Source organism: Myotis yumanensis, unplaced genomic scaffold (genome assembly GCF_028538775.1).
Source record: "Myotis yumanensis isolate MYYU_CA2020_CCGP unplaced genomic scaffold, mMyoYum1.0.hap1 SCAF_16, whole genome shotgun sequence".
NCBI lineage: Eukaryota > Metazoa > Chordata > Mammalia > Chiroptera > Vespertilionidae > Myotis > Myotis yumanensis.
Window position 1 is genome coordinate 15855386 of NW_027223767.1, and position 12606 is coordinate 15867991.

General features: G+C 48.5%; 4 protein-coding genes across 5 annotated transcripts in view; 1 reads left to right on the top strand and 3 right to left on the bottom strand.

The window, feature by feature from the left end:
* The window catches only part of KIAA0753 (KIAA0753 ortholog), a 61015-nt gene extending 57502 nt beyond the window's left edge, over positions 1-3513 (bottom strand). Inside the window, exon 1 of the mRNA XM_070394401.1 lies at positions 3455-3513. The gene's annotated coding sequence lies outside the window, so the exon portion shown is untranslated. The remainder of the gene's footprint in view (positions 1-3454) is intronic.
* LOC138994455 (collagen alpha-1(I) chain) lies at positions 8-3285 on the bottom strand. The gene is given in 2 exon segments (XM_070394399.1): positions 8-2218; positions 2220-3285. Coding segments are annotated over 2 exon segments (3087 nt in total). The 5' UTR covers positions 3108-3285; the 3' UTR covers positions 8-19.
* Positions 3514-3641: 128 nt separating the features above from the next.
* Positions 3642-5960, top strand: TXNDC17 (thioredoxin domain containing 17). 2 transcript variants are annotated; one of them, XM_070394403.1, is made up of 4 exons: positions 3642-3939; positions 4597-4678; positions 5086-5161; positions 5778-5960. In XM_070394403.1, the coding sequence occupies exons 1-4, from the start codon at positions 3747-3749 to the stop codon at positions 5844-5846; spliced, it is 420 nt and encodes a 139-aa protein (XP_070250504.1). In that variant the 5' UTR covers positions 3642-3746; the 3' UTR covers positions 5847-5960. The 2 variants fall into 2 exon arrangements, with proteins under 2 accessions (XP_070250504.1, XP_070250505.1); XM_070394404.1 differs by having other exon boundaries at positions 3699-4066.
* On the bottom strand, positions 4823-12572 carry MED31 (mediator complex subunit 31). Its single transcript, XM_070394405.1, has 4 exons — positions 12483-12572; positions 11581-11658; positions 11202-11298; positions 4823-7451 (listed from the first exon to the last, which is right to left on the bottom strand). The coding sequence occupies exons 1-4, from the start codon at positions 12508-12510 to the stop codon at positions 7259-7261; spliced, it is 396 nt and encodes a 131-aa protein (XP_070250506.1). The 5' UTR covers positions 12511-12572; the 3' UTR covers positions 4823-7258.
* Between the last annotated feature and the right edge of the window lie 34 nt (positions 12573-12606).

The window sequence follows — 12606 nt, forward strand, 5'->3', positions numbered from 1 at the left end:
AACTTGTGCCCTACTCTTACTACAGGAATGCCCCCCTCCATCTGTCCTCCCCCACACAATTTTCTCCCAAAGTGTCCCCCCTCACTCTCATTCCAGACACTCCTCCAGCCTGTCTGCTCCCTCTCCGCTGTGGGTGACCTCTGAAACGGCCAATGCCCATTTCCTCCCTTGAAACTGAGGACACTGCCACAGCTTCATTCACGCCCCCAGTCGCTCCTGTCCCTGACACTCCTGGCACATTCTCCCAGTCAGTTCCTTCCCCCACAGACCCTGGGCAGCTCCAGGACCTGGTCCCACGCCCATGGGTGTAAGACACCCCCGCTGCCTGGCTCCTCCCTGCCAGCCCCAGGATACTCCCACCTCCCGTCTCTGCCCCTGAAGCCCCCGGCCCCCTTGCAGACTGTCTCGTCACCACGGTGAGGCCTGAGCCAGCAGCAGTGGTTTCTTCTCCTGTAGACCCAGACACCCACACCGCAGCAGGCACGTGCCCCGCCATGGGAACTCCTACACCTGCAAGCACCCCCAAAGACAGAGGTACCCTCACAGCCTCGGGGACTATTGTAGTGGGTCTCTGCCACAGGCCTGGCCCACCTTCAGAGCCCGTCTCCCTGCCCACAGGTCCCGAAGCCCGGGCGGTGGTGGGCCCCTCGGTCGCCAGTCTCCTTCCCCACGCACCAGCGACATCCCCAGCACTAGTGTCACCCACCACCAGCCCAGGAGCGCCAGCAGCTGTGGGCACTCCCACAGCCATGGCGACTCTGGCAGCCACGGGCATCTCAGCCATCTGTCTTCTTCCCGATGAGCCCAAGAGATCCCCAGAGAGTGTCTCCTCCTCTACAGGCCCAGGCAACCCCACAGGCACAGGTGCCCCCGCAGTCTGTCTCCTCCCTGGCAAGTGTGAGAAACCCCCAGAGCCGGTCTCCACCCCCAGAGGACAAGGCACCCGGGGAGCAGCGGGCACCTCCACGGACACAGGAACCCTGGCACTCTGCCTCCTTCCCCAAGATCTGGGGACACCCCCAGAGCCGTTCTCTTCCCCGACAAGCCCAGGTACCTCGGGAGCTACAGCAACCTTGTCAGTCACCGGAAGCCCGGGCACTGGCCTCCTTCCCCATAACCTTGGGAAAGCCGCAGACCCCGCATTCTCTTTCACAGCCACCAGCTCCTCAGAAGCCACAGGGACCCCAGCAGCCAGGGGCATTCCGGTAGTGGGAACGCTTTCCCACGGGTTCGAGACCCCTCTAGAGCTGACTTCCGGACACGCAGGGCCCGACACCCACACAGCAGCAGGCACCCTCCCAGAGCCAGGCGCACCCACAGCTGCGGGGACCCCCGCGGGGGCGCACCTGTGCTTGGCCATGCCTGATGCCTCGGGCACTGCCTCAGACACGCCCACGGCCTGTCTCCTCCTGCACAGACAGGCAACATCCCTGTAGCCAGCCTCCTGGTCCACGGACCCAGGGACCCCTAACGCTGTTGGCACCAGAGCCTCCTGCTCCCCCACCGCCTGCCTCCTCTCCCACAGACTCAGGACATCCTCACAGCACGTCTGCTCCCCAACCACCCCTGGCACTGCCTCAGCCAGGGGCACCCTCAGAGCCTGCTGCCTGGCCCACAGGCCTGGGATGCCACCGTAATGTGTCTGCTCTCCTATGGCTCCTGGCACCACCCCAGCCTGGGACACCCCCACAGGCTGGGCTGGTCCCCACAGACCGGGCACACTCCCGCCGCCTGCCTCCTGCCCCAAAGCCCGAGGCGCGCCCATGGCCTGTCCTACCCGCCAGAGGCCGGGTGCACCCCCGGGGCCTGCCTCCTGCTCCTCGGGACCAGACACCTCCGAGGTCTGGGCTACTTCCCATGGCCCTGGGTCACCTGCAGAGCCCGTCTCTGCCCACACAGCCTGTCCCCTCTCCCTGAACCCTGGGTCGCCGCCGCATCTAGCTTCCTCTTCCACAGCACAAGGCACCCCTACAGGCTGCCTGGAGACCCACAGGTCAGGGACACCCCCAGGGCCTACCTCCTCCAGGGCTCCTCCCCTCTGCCACATGCCTGGGGCACCCACAGAGGGCATTTCCTCTGCAGCTCTGGGTACCTCCACAGCCTGGCCCCTCCCCCACAAGGTGTCCCCATAGACTGCCTCCTGCACCAGAGCTGGAGCACCCCCACAGCCTACCTCTCCCTCCACAGCTCTGGGTACCTCCACAGCCTCATGCCACCCCCGTGGCCCCAGGCACCCCCATAACCGGTCCTCTTCCCCACGGGCCTGGGGCAACCTCGTAGCATATCTCCTCCACAGTCCCAGGCACCCCCGGAGCTGGTCTTCTCCCCAGCAGGGTTGGGGCAATCCCAGAACTTGTGGCCACAGCCCCAGGCACACCCTCAGGAGGCAAGCTCACCGCCTGGCCCAGGCCCCGCCAGCCCGAGGGCCGCTCACATCCCGCCCCTGGGCCAGCAGCTGCAGGTGCTCCTGCGGCCTGGGGCGCGGCCCTAACCTGCCCTTCCACCCACGGCCCCGTGAGACCTCGGCGGCTGGTCTCTACCCACGAAGCTCGGCCAGGCACACCCCTTTCCACCGGTCCTTCTCCTGCAGGTACGGGGTGGAGCTCGACTCGGCTCCCTTCCCCACCCCCTGAGGCTGCCCTCATGGCCTGCACCTTCAGCCACAGCTCCAGGATGCTCTCGTGCCCCATGGACCCCGGGCGGCCTTTCCGCTCCCCGCCCCGCGGGCTCCTGCACACGGCCTGCTCCTCGTCGCCGGTGCCAGTCACCCACACCGACCCCGCAGGCCCCACCAGCTGGGGCTCCCCCGCGGCCCCGTTCACCAGCACAGCCCCGGGGGCCTTCGCAGCCTCCATGGAGCCTGCAGTGACCGGCGTCCCCGAAGCCTCGCTCGCCCCGGGGCCCTCGGCGGTCTCCGCCGCTCGTCTTCCCCCCCGCGGCTGCCGACAGCCCGGCGGCTTCTCTGCACTCACACAGCGTGTCCCCCACCCCGAGGACCTCGCCCGGCGCCTCCCTCCTCGGCCTCGGGACGCGCCCGTCCATTTCCTCCCCCCGGGCCGCCGGGCTCCGCGCCCGGACCTGCTGGGCCCCACACAGCGGCCGGGCATCTCAGTGCTCGCTCGCCCCTGCGCAGCCCGGCCGGGCGCCCGGCTCAGGGCTCGAGGGCAACTCCCATCACCCTCCCCACGCAGGCCCAGGGCACCTGGCCCCCGGGCTGCTCCACACTCGCACTCACACCAGCTCCAACCGCGCAGCCTGACTTCCTCCCAGCCCCCCACCCCCGCGCCCCCACTCGCCCTCCCTTCAGTCCTGGCCCCACCCTAAAGCCTAGGCAGGAAAATAGTTAAAAGGGGCGACGAGCAGCAGTATCTGCCCTGGGCCAAGCTCTCCTCTCCCCCGGGTCCATGATTCCTAACGCAGCTCCCCAGGACCCCCCAACACCGCGGGTGCCCACCCGGCCTGAGGCGGCGAGGCACGGCTACTGGGAAGCAGGCGGGGGGGGACCTCAATTAGGCCTGGTTTCCGGCCGCTCGCCCGGTCGCCATGGCAACAGGCGCAGGGTGGCTTGGGAGCCGTTAGAGCTCGAGAGCCACGTAAGGGTTCCAGGGCTGCGCGGCAGCAGGTTTTGCAGCCATTGTCTATGGGGCTGGGGCCGAGACCAAATTAGGAAAGAAGCTTGGGTTTCGGAATGGAGCCAGAACGGGAAGGTCGGAGAAGCGAGAGCAGAAAGGCGGTACGGATGAGTTATGGCCCTCAGAGGCCCCCGTAGCCCCCCATCTCCCCAAGCTTTTGGGCTCCTGCAGTCACCTGGTGCTCAGCCCACCCGGAAGCAGGTTCGCCCCGCCCCACGTGGGCCCCGCCTCTGGGCAGTACCACCCGAAGCCTTCCCCGACTATCCTCGGTTCCCGGAGCGCGTTCCCCATGGCACTTTACGAGGAGGTGAGTGTGTCCGGCTTCGAGGACTTCACCCGGGCTGTGGAGCAGCACAAAGGCAAGACCATTTTCGCCTACTTTACCGGTTCTAAGGACGCCGAAGGGAAAAGCTGGTGCCCCGACTGCGTGCTGGGTGAGGCCGGGGTTCTGGGCTGCTGCCCAAAGGGAGTGGAGGAAGGCAAGGCCGAGGTTCTGGCCGGAGAGCGGAGTTCATGGCAGAGGAAGGAGTCTTACTCCTGGAGATCCGCAGGGCTTTCTAAGCTGGCATTTTGCCTCCTTGTCCCACCTTGTTCCCTTCTCTCCTGTTAAGTGCACCCCCGCCCCAAGAGTGCCTTCTACCATTCGACCCCTATCATCTTGACATCTAGTCCTTTACAATTTTTCACTTCCTCAGTATGATTAGCGTCTTAGTGAGGACGGGAGTTGATGTCCTTTGCATAGGTCAGCAAATATGCCTTTCATTCTTCTGGGTGTCGGGACCAGGACGTAGTTACCCTTAAAGTGCCTTTCAAATCAGAGAACACCTGCCTTCTGTTAACCTCAGTTAACTGCAGGTTAGGTCTGAGTTGTTAGCAACATGAGGGGAGGGGAGAGGGATGCTGTTTATCAGGGCCTGGTTGTAGAGTTGATGTGATTATTTTATATCAACTTTTTTTTTTTAAGCTGAACCAGTCGTACGAGAAGGGCTGAAGCATATTAGTGAAGAATGTGTGTTCATCTACTGCCAAGTAGGAGAAAAACCTTAGTAAGTGGCAATATATACTCTCTCCCCCAGACATGCACTGCACTCTGCCAAACAGGTGGGAAGGGCCTGGACTCAGGTTCTATGTCTAAGGTACAGTGGATGAGTCAAGCAATTCGAAGATATAAATACAGATCAAAATTCTGAATGTTCAGCCGCTTGTATTAGAAGGATAATTCAATAAATTTAGTCTGGTGTTAGTTCAGAACTTAATTGTCTTTACATACATATCTTAATCACACTTTAAAGGAAACTTACACAGGGGAATAGGTAAGTCATAGTTCTTAAGGTTTTTAAAATGTTCACAACAAAGTGATTACTAAAAAACTAAATGTAGGAATATATCAAATATTAAACAAAATATAAGAAACATAGTAAAATGTTTTGATCACTTTTTCTTTTCAAAATAGTTGGAAAGATCCAAATAATGACTTCAAAACAAACTTGAAAATAACTGCAGTGCCTACACTCCTTAAATATGGAACAGTGAGTATCTTTTTTCAACTATATTGGGGCTACAGTTCACCCTGTCACAACTCTTTTAACCCGTTCTGGATTCAGATATGGAGAGGTCTTGACATTTCATGCAAACATCACAGTGCTGTTCAGAGTGCATTTGTCCATCCCCTATGGACAATCCCAATAAACTGTTAGTAATGTAAATATCTAAGTATTACATCTTTTTATGCTTTTTAAAAGTTATTAATTTAAAATTCTATAAGCACTGCTCAAGAAAGTTGATTTACACATGGTTTCTTAAACACTGGCATCAATGGCTGCTTGCCAGTTAACCCATAATTCTGGTTGAAAAGGAACTTCTAGTCATAGCCCAGGGATTCTAAACTAAAAAATAGAGGGCAAGGGGGTGGCACTGGACTTGCTGTCTCCTGTTTTAGTCTAAGTTTTGAGCCAAGTATTTTAATGACTGAACTTAGAGCAAATATCTTAAGTGTTTCATAAAACTTGTTACAACTAGTTAATAGTTTCTGAATGGCGTACTTTCTGTTTAAATATTTGTGTCATTCAAGGCTGAACAACTCTATCCCCTCCTAATAACATTTTTATAGCTGTGGGTTACGATTTGACTGTTCTTCTCTTACAGCCTCAAAAACTGGTAGAATCTGAATGTCTTCAGGCCAACCTCGTGGAGATGTTGTTCACTGAAGATTAAGATTTGATTATGACAGTTGTGTCTTGATTTCCTGATTTATTCTAGTATTAAAGAAATTGCATGCTTGCTTTGAATTCATGTTAGGCATAAATAAATGATGATTTTTAAAAATGGCATGTCTAAACATTGGAGTGCTATAAAAATGCTCATGAACCCTGTTTGTTTGTAATATATGGATATCTTTAAGATATAGGTAAAATAAGTCTTCAGGAGTGGTAGTAATAGCACAAAGGAATGTGTTATTGGAGATAATAGGAATATCTGAAAGCCCCTAATAGTGAATTTGCTTCCAAATCTCTGAATGAATTTTAGGATCTTTTAATTTAAATTCCATGAATTTACAAAGAACTATTGTTCCTAAAACGCCTTTTGGGCTTTAGAATGCAGAACTTAAGCTAACCACAGCACAGCACATCTAATCCAGCCCCACTTCATACAGGCAGTTTTGTTTCACAGTCTGAACGTACCTCACTACTTGGGATGAGGCAGGGAGCAGAGGCTAGAGCCGATACAGCCAAGCGGGAGGAAGGATTCCACCTGAGTCAGTCACACTCTGATTACCACTTACTAGCAGTGTAACCATAGGCAAGTTACTTAAACTGTCTAAGCCTCAGTCTCCCCCTTTTGAACAAAGATTGTTCTAAGACTGACATGAAAATGCAGCTAAGCACTAACACGGTGCCTGGTTTGTGGTGTCTGCCAAATAAACGTTAGCTTTGCCAAATGAGCACAAGTATTTGAAATTCCTCATCTTTGTTCTAGTCTAAGGTCAAGAGTCCAATTAGTTAACTATCAATCTCCCTGCCATCACTAGGTCAGCGACATAGCAATGATTCTTCCATTAAAGCTCTTTGCAAAGCAAGTAGTGAGACAGGTATGTCCTCTTCTCCTGCAGAATGTAAAAAACCTTATGCCGTTCCTGCTCTGGGATTTAAAGAGGTCATTGACTCTATTCCTTATGTATGTGGATAAGGAATAGTCAATGACTACTATGTAGATAAGAAGGGTGGGGTAGCTGACCTGAGGGACAGTAAGGTTCCAGGAGATGGACTTGCCCCAGCCCCCACTGTACAGCAGGAACAGAGCCTGACTGAGTTCAGGATGTTTGGCGGCCCTCCCCCTGCCCCATCCTCACTGCCTCCTTAAACTGGTCTAAAGCACCAAATGTTTCTGTCCTTAGTTGTGTGTGTTAAATACTAATAAAAATTTACAAATCCAAAGGAAAATCAAAGAACAGTTTTGGCTTAACAGAAATAATCTACTGACAATGAAAAGTTAGTTGGATTAAATAGCACACCAAAGGTACTCAGTGCTAGCACAAGAAAGTAGGTAAGAGGAGTCTCTTTTTTTTTGGTCTTCACTGTACAGAAGCAACATATACAGTCTTAGGAGCCTGGTCTGGATCCAGCTTTTCATTTTCCTGAGGTGTTATTTTGCTGTTGCTGCTCTGCCAGGGCTTGCTGAAGGCGCATCCGCTTCCGGGAATAGTGCTGCCAGTGCAGAATTTGCTGCTCATCAATAAATTTCGCACACTGAGCATTCACCAGCTCCTTGCGGAAGTGTTCGTACTGGAGTAGTTCTAACATGTGTAAACACTGAGGGTACCTGGGTTTAAGTTTATCAATTAATGATTGGCATAATTTAAGTCAATAACTCCAAGCTCTAATTCAGTTACTCATGTACAAATGATCTTGCAGCTACAATTTCTGTAACATTAACTTATAACACTTTGGTAGCATAGTTCTTTTTTTTTCTTGCTCAAAGAAACTAGTGATCAAAAGTGAGAATTAAGCAAAATTTTCAAAAGTGAGAAAACTTAAGATCAGAAAGATTAAGTAACTTGCCCAAGATCACACAATAACTGGTAAGCAGAGTCAACATTTGGGGGCAAATCAAGTTAATCTACTCTGGTGGTTTCCAAAGTGAGGAGTAGGAACACTTAATTTTTAGTAATTAATGTGTTTAATTGATAACTATTGGTTTTCCATCAATAATGATAAAAAGTCAGGGTCAATTTCAGAAAGAACTATGCACAAATATTATACTCTAGTTTTCCATGTGGATATGGAATTCTGAAATTATATATACTCTAAAACTGAGCAAAGACCTAAGTAAATGTACTGTGGATAAAGAGTCAAATTTCTGGCTATCATAAAAAGAAACATGAGAAAAGGGAGAAGGCAAGAATGAAGCCTATTTTTGAGCAGGAACTGAAAACAGCAGTATGAACTCATGACTTTTTAGACAGAAACATAGAGCCAGACACAGATATGTGTTCTCAGTTTGTGTGCTGACAAGGCGTAGGAACAATGACATGGTGGTACTAACAAGCACAGTTTAGTGCCCAACTTGTGGGTTTTAAATAGCATTTTCCAGAGTTCCTTGGAGAAATGGCTGATTCTGGGCTAAGGCAAGGAAAACACAAGGTGAGCCTGGGATAGTGTGTAGTGCCAAAGAAAAGTGCTCAAAAATTATGTCAGAAGTACTCCAGAGACCATCCGAAGGGGCTCCTAGTGGCCATAGCTGGAATCATTGGAGCAAAGACATACATAATAGTAATCCACAAGATAAAAATTAAGATTCCAAGAGTCCATAGTGATGTAACTTTTAAAAATGAATGAATAAATTGGGAACAAGGGAATGTTCTTTACAACTGAATTCCAACTAGTAAATGTAGAAAGAATGATGGAATTGGAATTAGAAAATCACCACAGTAACAATTCTTTGAGGCAAGTATCTTCAATAGATAATTAGTGGGTAAAAGTATGAAACATAGTTTCAAAGTATTTCCTCACAACATATTAAAAAGAAAAAATAGTAACTTGATATAGAGAAAACTGGCAGCTACCACCTCAACCGAGTGATCAAAATGAACATCATCAGTGGTGGGTAAATTGACTTCTATGTCACAGTCATGGAGGAAAAAAAAAGACTGACGAACTCAGATCGAAGGAGACTAAGACATGACAAAATGCAGCATATGAGCCTACACTGGATACTGTACCAGACATAGGACATTAGTAAGACAGCCTGTGAAATTTGAAGTCTGTAGATTAGATAAGGTTAGACAGTATATTGTTAATGTTCTAATTTTGATCATTGTACTGTGGTTACATAAGAATTTTAAAATTTAGAATATATGGGTGAAGAATATATAGGGATGCTCTTTACTATTTTTCCAAGCTGTTTTGTAAGTAAAATTATCTCAAATAGAAAAGAGATAAAGTTTAAATGAGTAAATTAAAAAACACTAAATCAGCCCTAGCCAGTTTTGGCTCAGTGGATAGAGCATCAGCCTGTGGACTGAAGGGTCCCCGTGTTCGATTCTGGTCAAGGGCACATACCGAGGTTGTGGGCTCAGTCCCCAGTAGGGGTTGTGCAGGATTCTCTCTCATCATTGATGTTTCTATCTCTCTCTCCCTCTCCATTCCTCTCTGAAATAAATAAAAATATATATTTTTAAAAAGTAAATCATATAGGGAGTACATAGAGCCAAAACTGGACAAGCGGTAGAAATGACACGCTTGGGAAACAGTATACTCCTGCAGTGCTCACGGGGAACCTCGAGCCATAGTTTAGATGACCATCTCAGCAGTGTGGTGAGTGAAATTAAACTTGTGGTGTCTAATTCAGTGTCCATCACTGAGTCTCTAATTTACATACATACATGTTGGGATCTAATAAAGTATTTCCTGTGAATTATTAAATGAATAAGTGGTTGTTTATAAAGAGCCAGGAAGGGTACAAAGGATCCTGCAGGCAGCTTCGTGATCAATTATTAGACCAGTGGTTCCCAACATGGGGCTCATGCCCCTTTGATTAAGGGGAACAATTCAAGAATGGAGTTATTAACAGTGAATTTTTTGCATTTCTTATGGTTCTAGGGGCCTCACATACAGTATGTAAATATATATTGTGACATATTTATGCATTTCAGTTCTCTATTATATGTTTTGAAACTATTTGCTATTTTTTCATATCACTTCACATTATTTTTTTAACAATTTCTTAGTGATTTCTTCCTCAGTATTCAACTGTCCTTTTGTTCTTTTATTTTTCTCTTTCATGGAAACCATCTTCTGTGGAAGCTTATCTAGACTTAGTGGTCTTTAGGCTTCCTCCATAGGAGTTCACTTTTTGAATAGTAAGAATTATATGGGGGGGGGGGGGGGGGGCCAGCATTAGGATTATAGAGATGCTTAGGTGGGGCATGGCCAAAAAAAGGTTGGGAACCACTGTATTAGACATAGATCAGAAAAGTGACTTGGATAAAAAGTGTAAGTTTGAAACATTTTCCTCTCAAACTTTGTTTGTTTAGAAAAAAATAAAGTTTCATTATTGCTTTTTGACTGCCTAGTTAAGACAAAGAGGCGTGAATTCAAAGTTTACTTTTTACCAGCAAAAAGGAATGCTTGTGATTATAATATGCTTCTTGCAATTTAGTAACCATTAAAATGACAACATCTTTTGCACAACCTAAATTATATGTGTGTGTGTGTGTGTGTGTGTGTGTGTGTTCATTTATTTTTAAAATGGGCACAGTACAGCACATAGGAGGCCCTAAAAAACCAGTAGCTATTAAGACGCTGGTAAGGTTACCTCCTCCAGAAAAACGTCCTTACAAGTACCCCTTTCTACATTCTTAAATTTTTAGCCTATAGCTATGTCCCTGCATTTATAGAATGTGGGTTCCTTGGGGTCAGAAAACCAGTGAGATGGGGTGAATAGTACAAGATAAGGACAGATAAGACAGAGGCAGATCATATAGAACTTCAGCTCAAGAGACTGAATTTTATTCTGGATGCATTGGGAAGCCATTGAAAGATTCTAAGTAAGAAAGGAACACGTGCCGAAATCGGTTTGGCTCAGTGGATGGAGCGTCGGCCTGCGGACTGAGGGGTCCCAGGTTCGATTCCGGTCAAGGGCGTGTGCCTGGGTTGCGGGCACATCCCCAGTGGGAGATGTGCAGGAGGCAGCTGGTCGATGTTTCTCTCTCATCGATGTTTCTGACTCTATCTCTCTCCCTTCCTCTCTGTGAAAAAATCAATAAAATATATTTAAGAAAAAAAAAGAAAAGAACACGTGATTTACATTTTTAAGAGGTCAATTTGGCTTCTGTATAAAGAATTATTTTGCTTTGTTTGGCTGGGGGTGAAGAAAAATGGTAAGAGTGGAAGCAAAGATAACCAGTGGGCAGATCACTGCAATAATCCAAGTTAGAGAGATAAGTGTGTCTTGTAAGGTGGTCGCAACTGAAAGTGGAGAAATGGGTAAAACTACGAAGTCTGTTAAAAATCAGTGTTTTGGAGTATAATAAAGTATATACATATTTAGGACTATTAAAATTAAACTTACTTTAGATACTTGGCATATTCTGGTTCTTTCCAGTAAAGCAAGTACTTAAGATAATTAACAAAAGCTTTGTCTTTGAAGTAACCTCTTTGGGCAAGAACTGAAAGGCATAAAAAAAAAAAATGCATCTGTAGAGCAAACCAATCCTTGAACCACTGATTTGTGACTTCTAACAAAGAATTTACACACATAACATCCCCACCACCAACACACATTGAATTCATAAAACAAGTCCCAGTTTGCTCAATTATATACAGTATATACACCATTATAAGTGTAGCAATAATTCCGTTCAATTGAGAATGTATAAAAGCAGACACTAATATGAACTGCAACTCATCTGTCAGAAATCATTCATTCAATGAGGTGCTCAACAACTTACAATTAAGATAATTTGGGTTAGCTAAACACTGCACAAATTCCAACTCCAACTGAAACCGAAGTCGATTTCCAGCATCATCTAGGAGAGAAGATAACGAAAATCACCCAAAATAAAGGTAACTTTATATATTGTAGAAAGAGAACAGCAGTAAAGAAGCCCAACTAATGCTGATACACATTTCTACATGAAGGGCAGGTGGTGATGGTTTTTTTTTTAAACTGCGTGAGAGGGGATAAACCTTTACAAGGGTAAGAAAAGAAAAGCCCTGATTAAAATGATTATTTCTCTAAAGTTTAAAGTCATCAAAGAAAACAGGAACACACGGGGGGGGAGGGGCAGGACATATGTAGAGATTTTAACGGTGACCACTGGGGTACGTGGTCATAATAACTGTGCCTTCCCCTATACGAATATTGCGTTAAAATGTTAATGGGATTAAATTAAGCAAAAGCTAAGCGAATGCTATGTCAATCAGAAAAGAAAGTTTAGAATTCAAGCTGAAAAAGAGACGGAACGTGTGCAAGATCAGGGAGCGCGTGGGTATGTGAGAAGCGTCAGTGGCAGAAAAATACACAAATGTGGCGGCGATATTTCAAACTTAGACAAGTTCATCTGAGACGCAGAAAACAAATCGAACGCCTCCGGGTTAGTCTCGCCCACGCCAGGAAGCCCACGGGGTGGGTGTTTGACCAGCAAGTGAGGAAAAAGGCCTGCGAACAAATCAGCCTCTGGAAAGGCCAAACTCCCTTAGCTTTTCCAGCCGCGACAAGAGCCCTCGCGCCGCCGGGTCCGTACTGTCACCCCGCGGAGATGAGGTCTGTACGGCGCCCGGGAGCTGCAGGAGGCGTCCCGGCCCGGGACCCGTCTGTCCGCGGAGACTCGCGGCTCCGAGCGCTACTGACCTGTCTCCATAGCGACAGCCGCGGCCATCACCGGCTAAAAAGCTCAGCTGCCTCCAGCCCCACACAGCCACCGCCAGGAGTGGAGGAGGAGGTTCCGGAAGCCGCGGCTCCGCCTTCCTGTCGC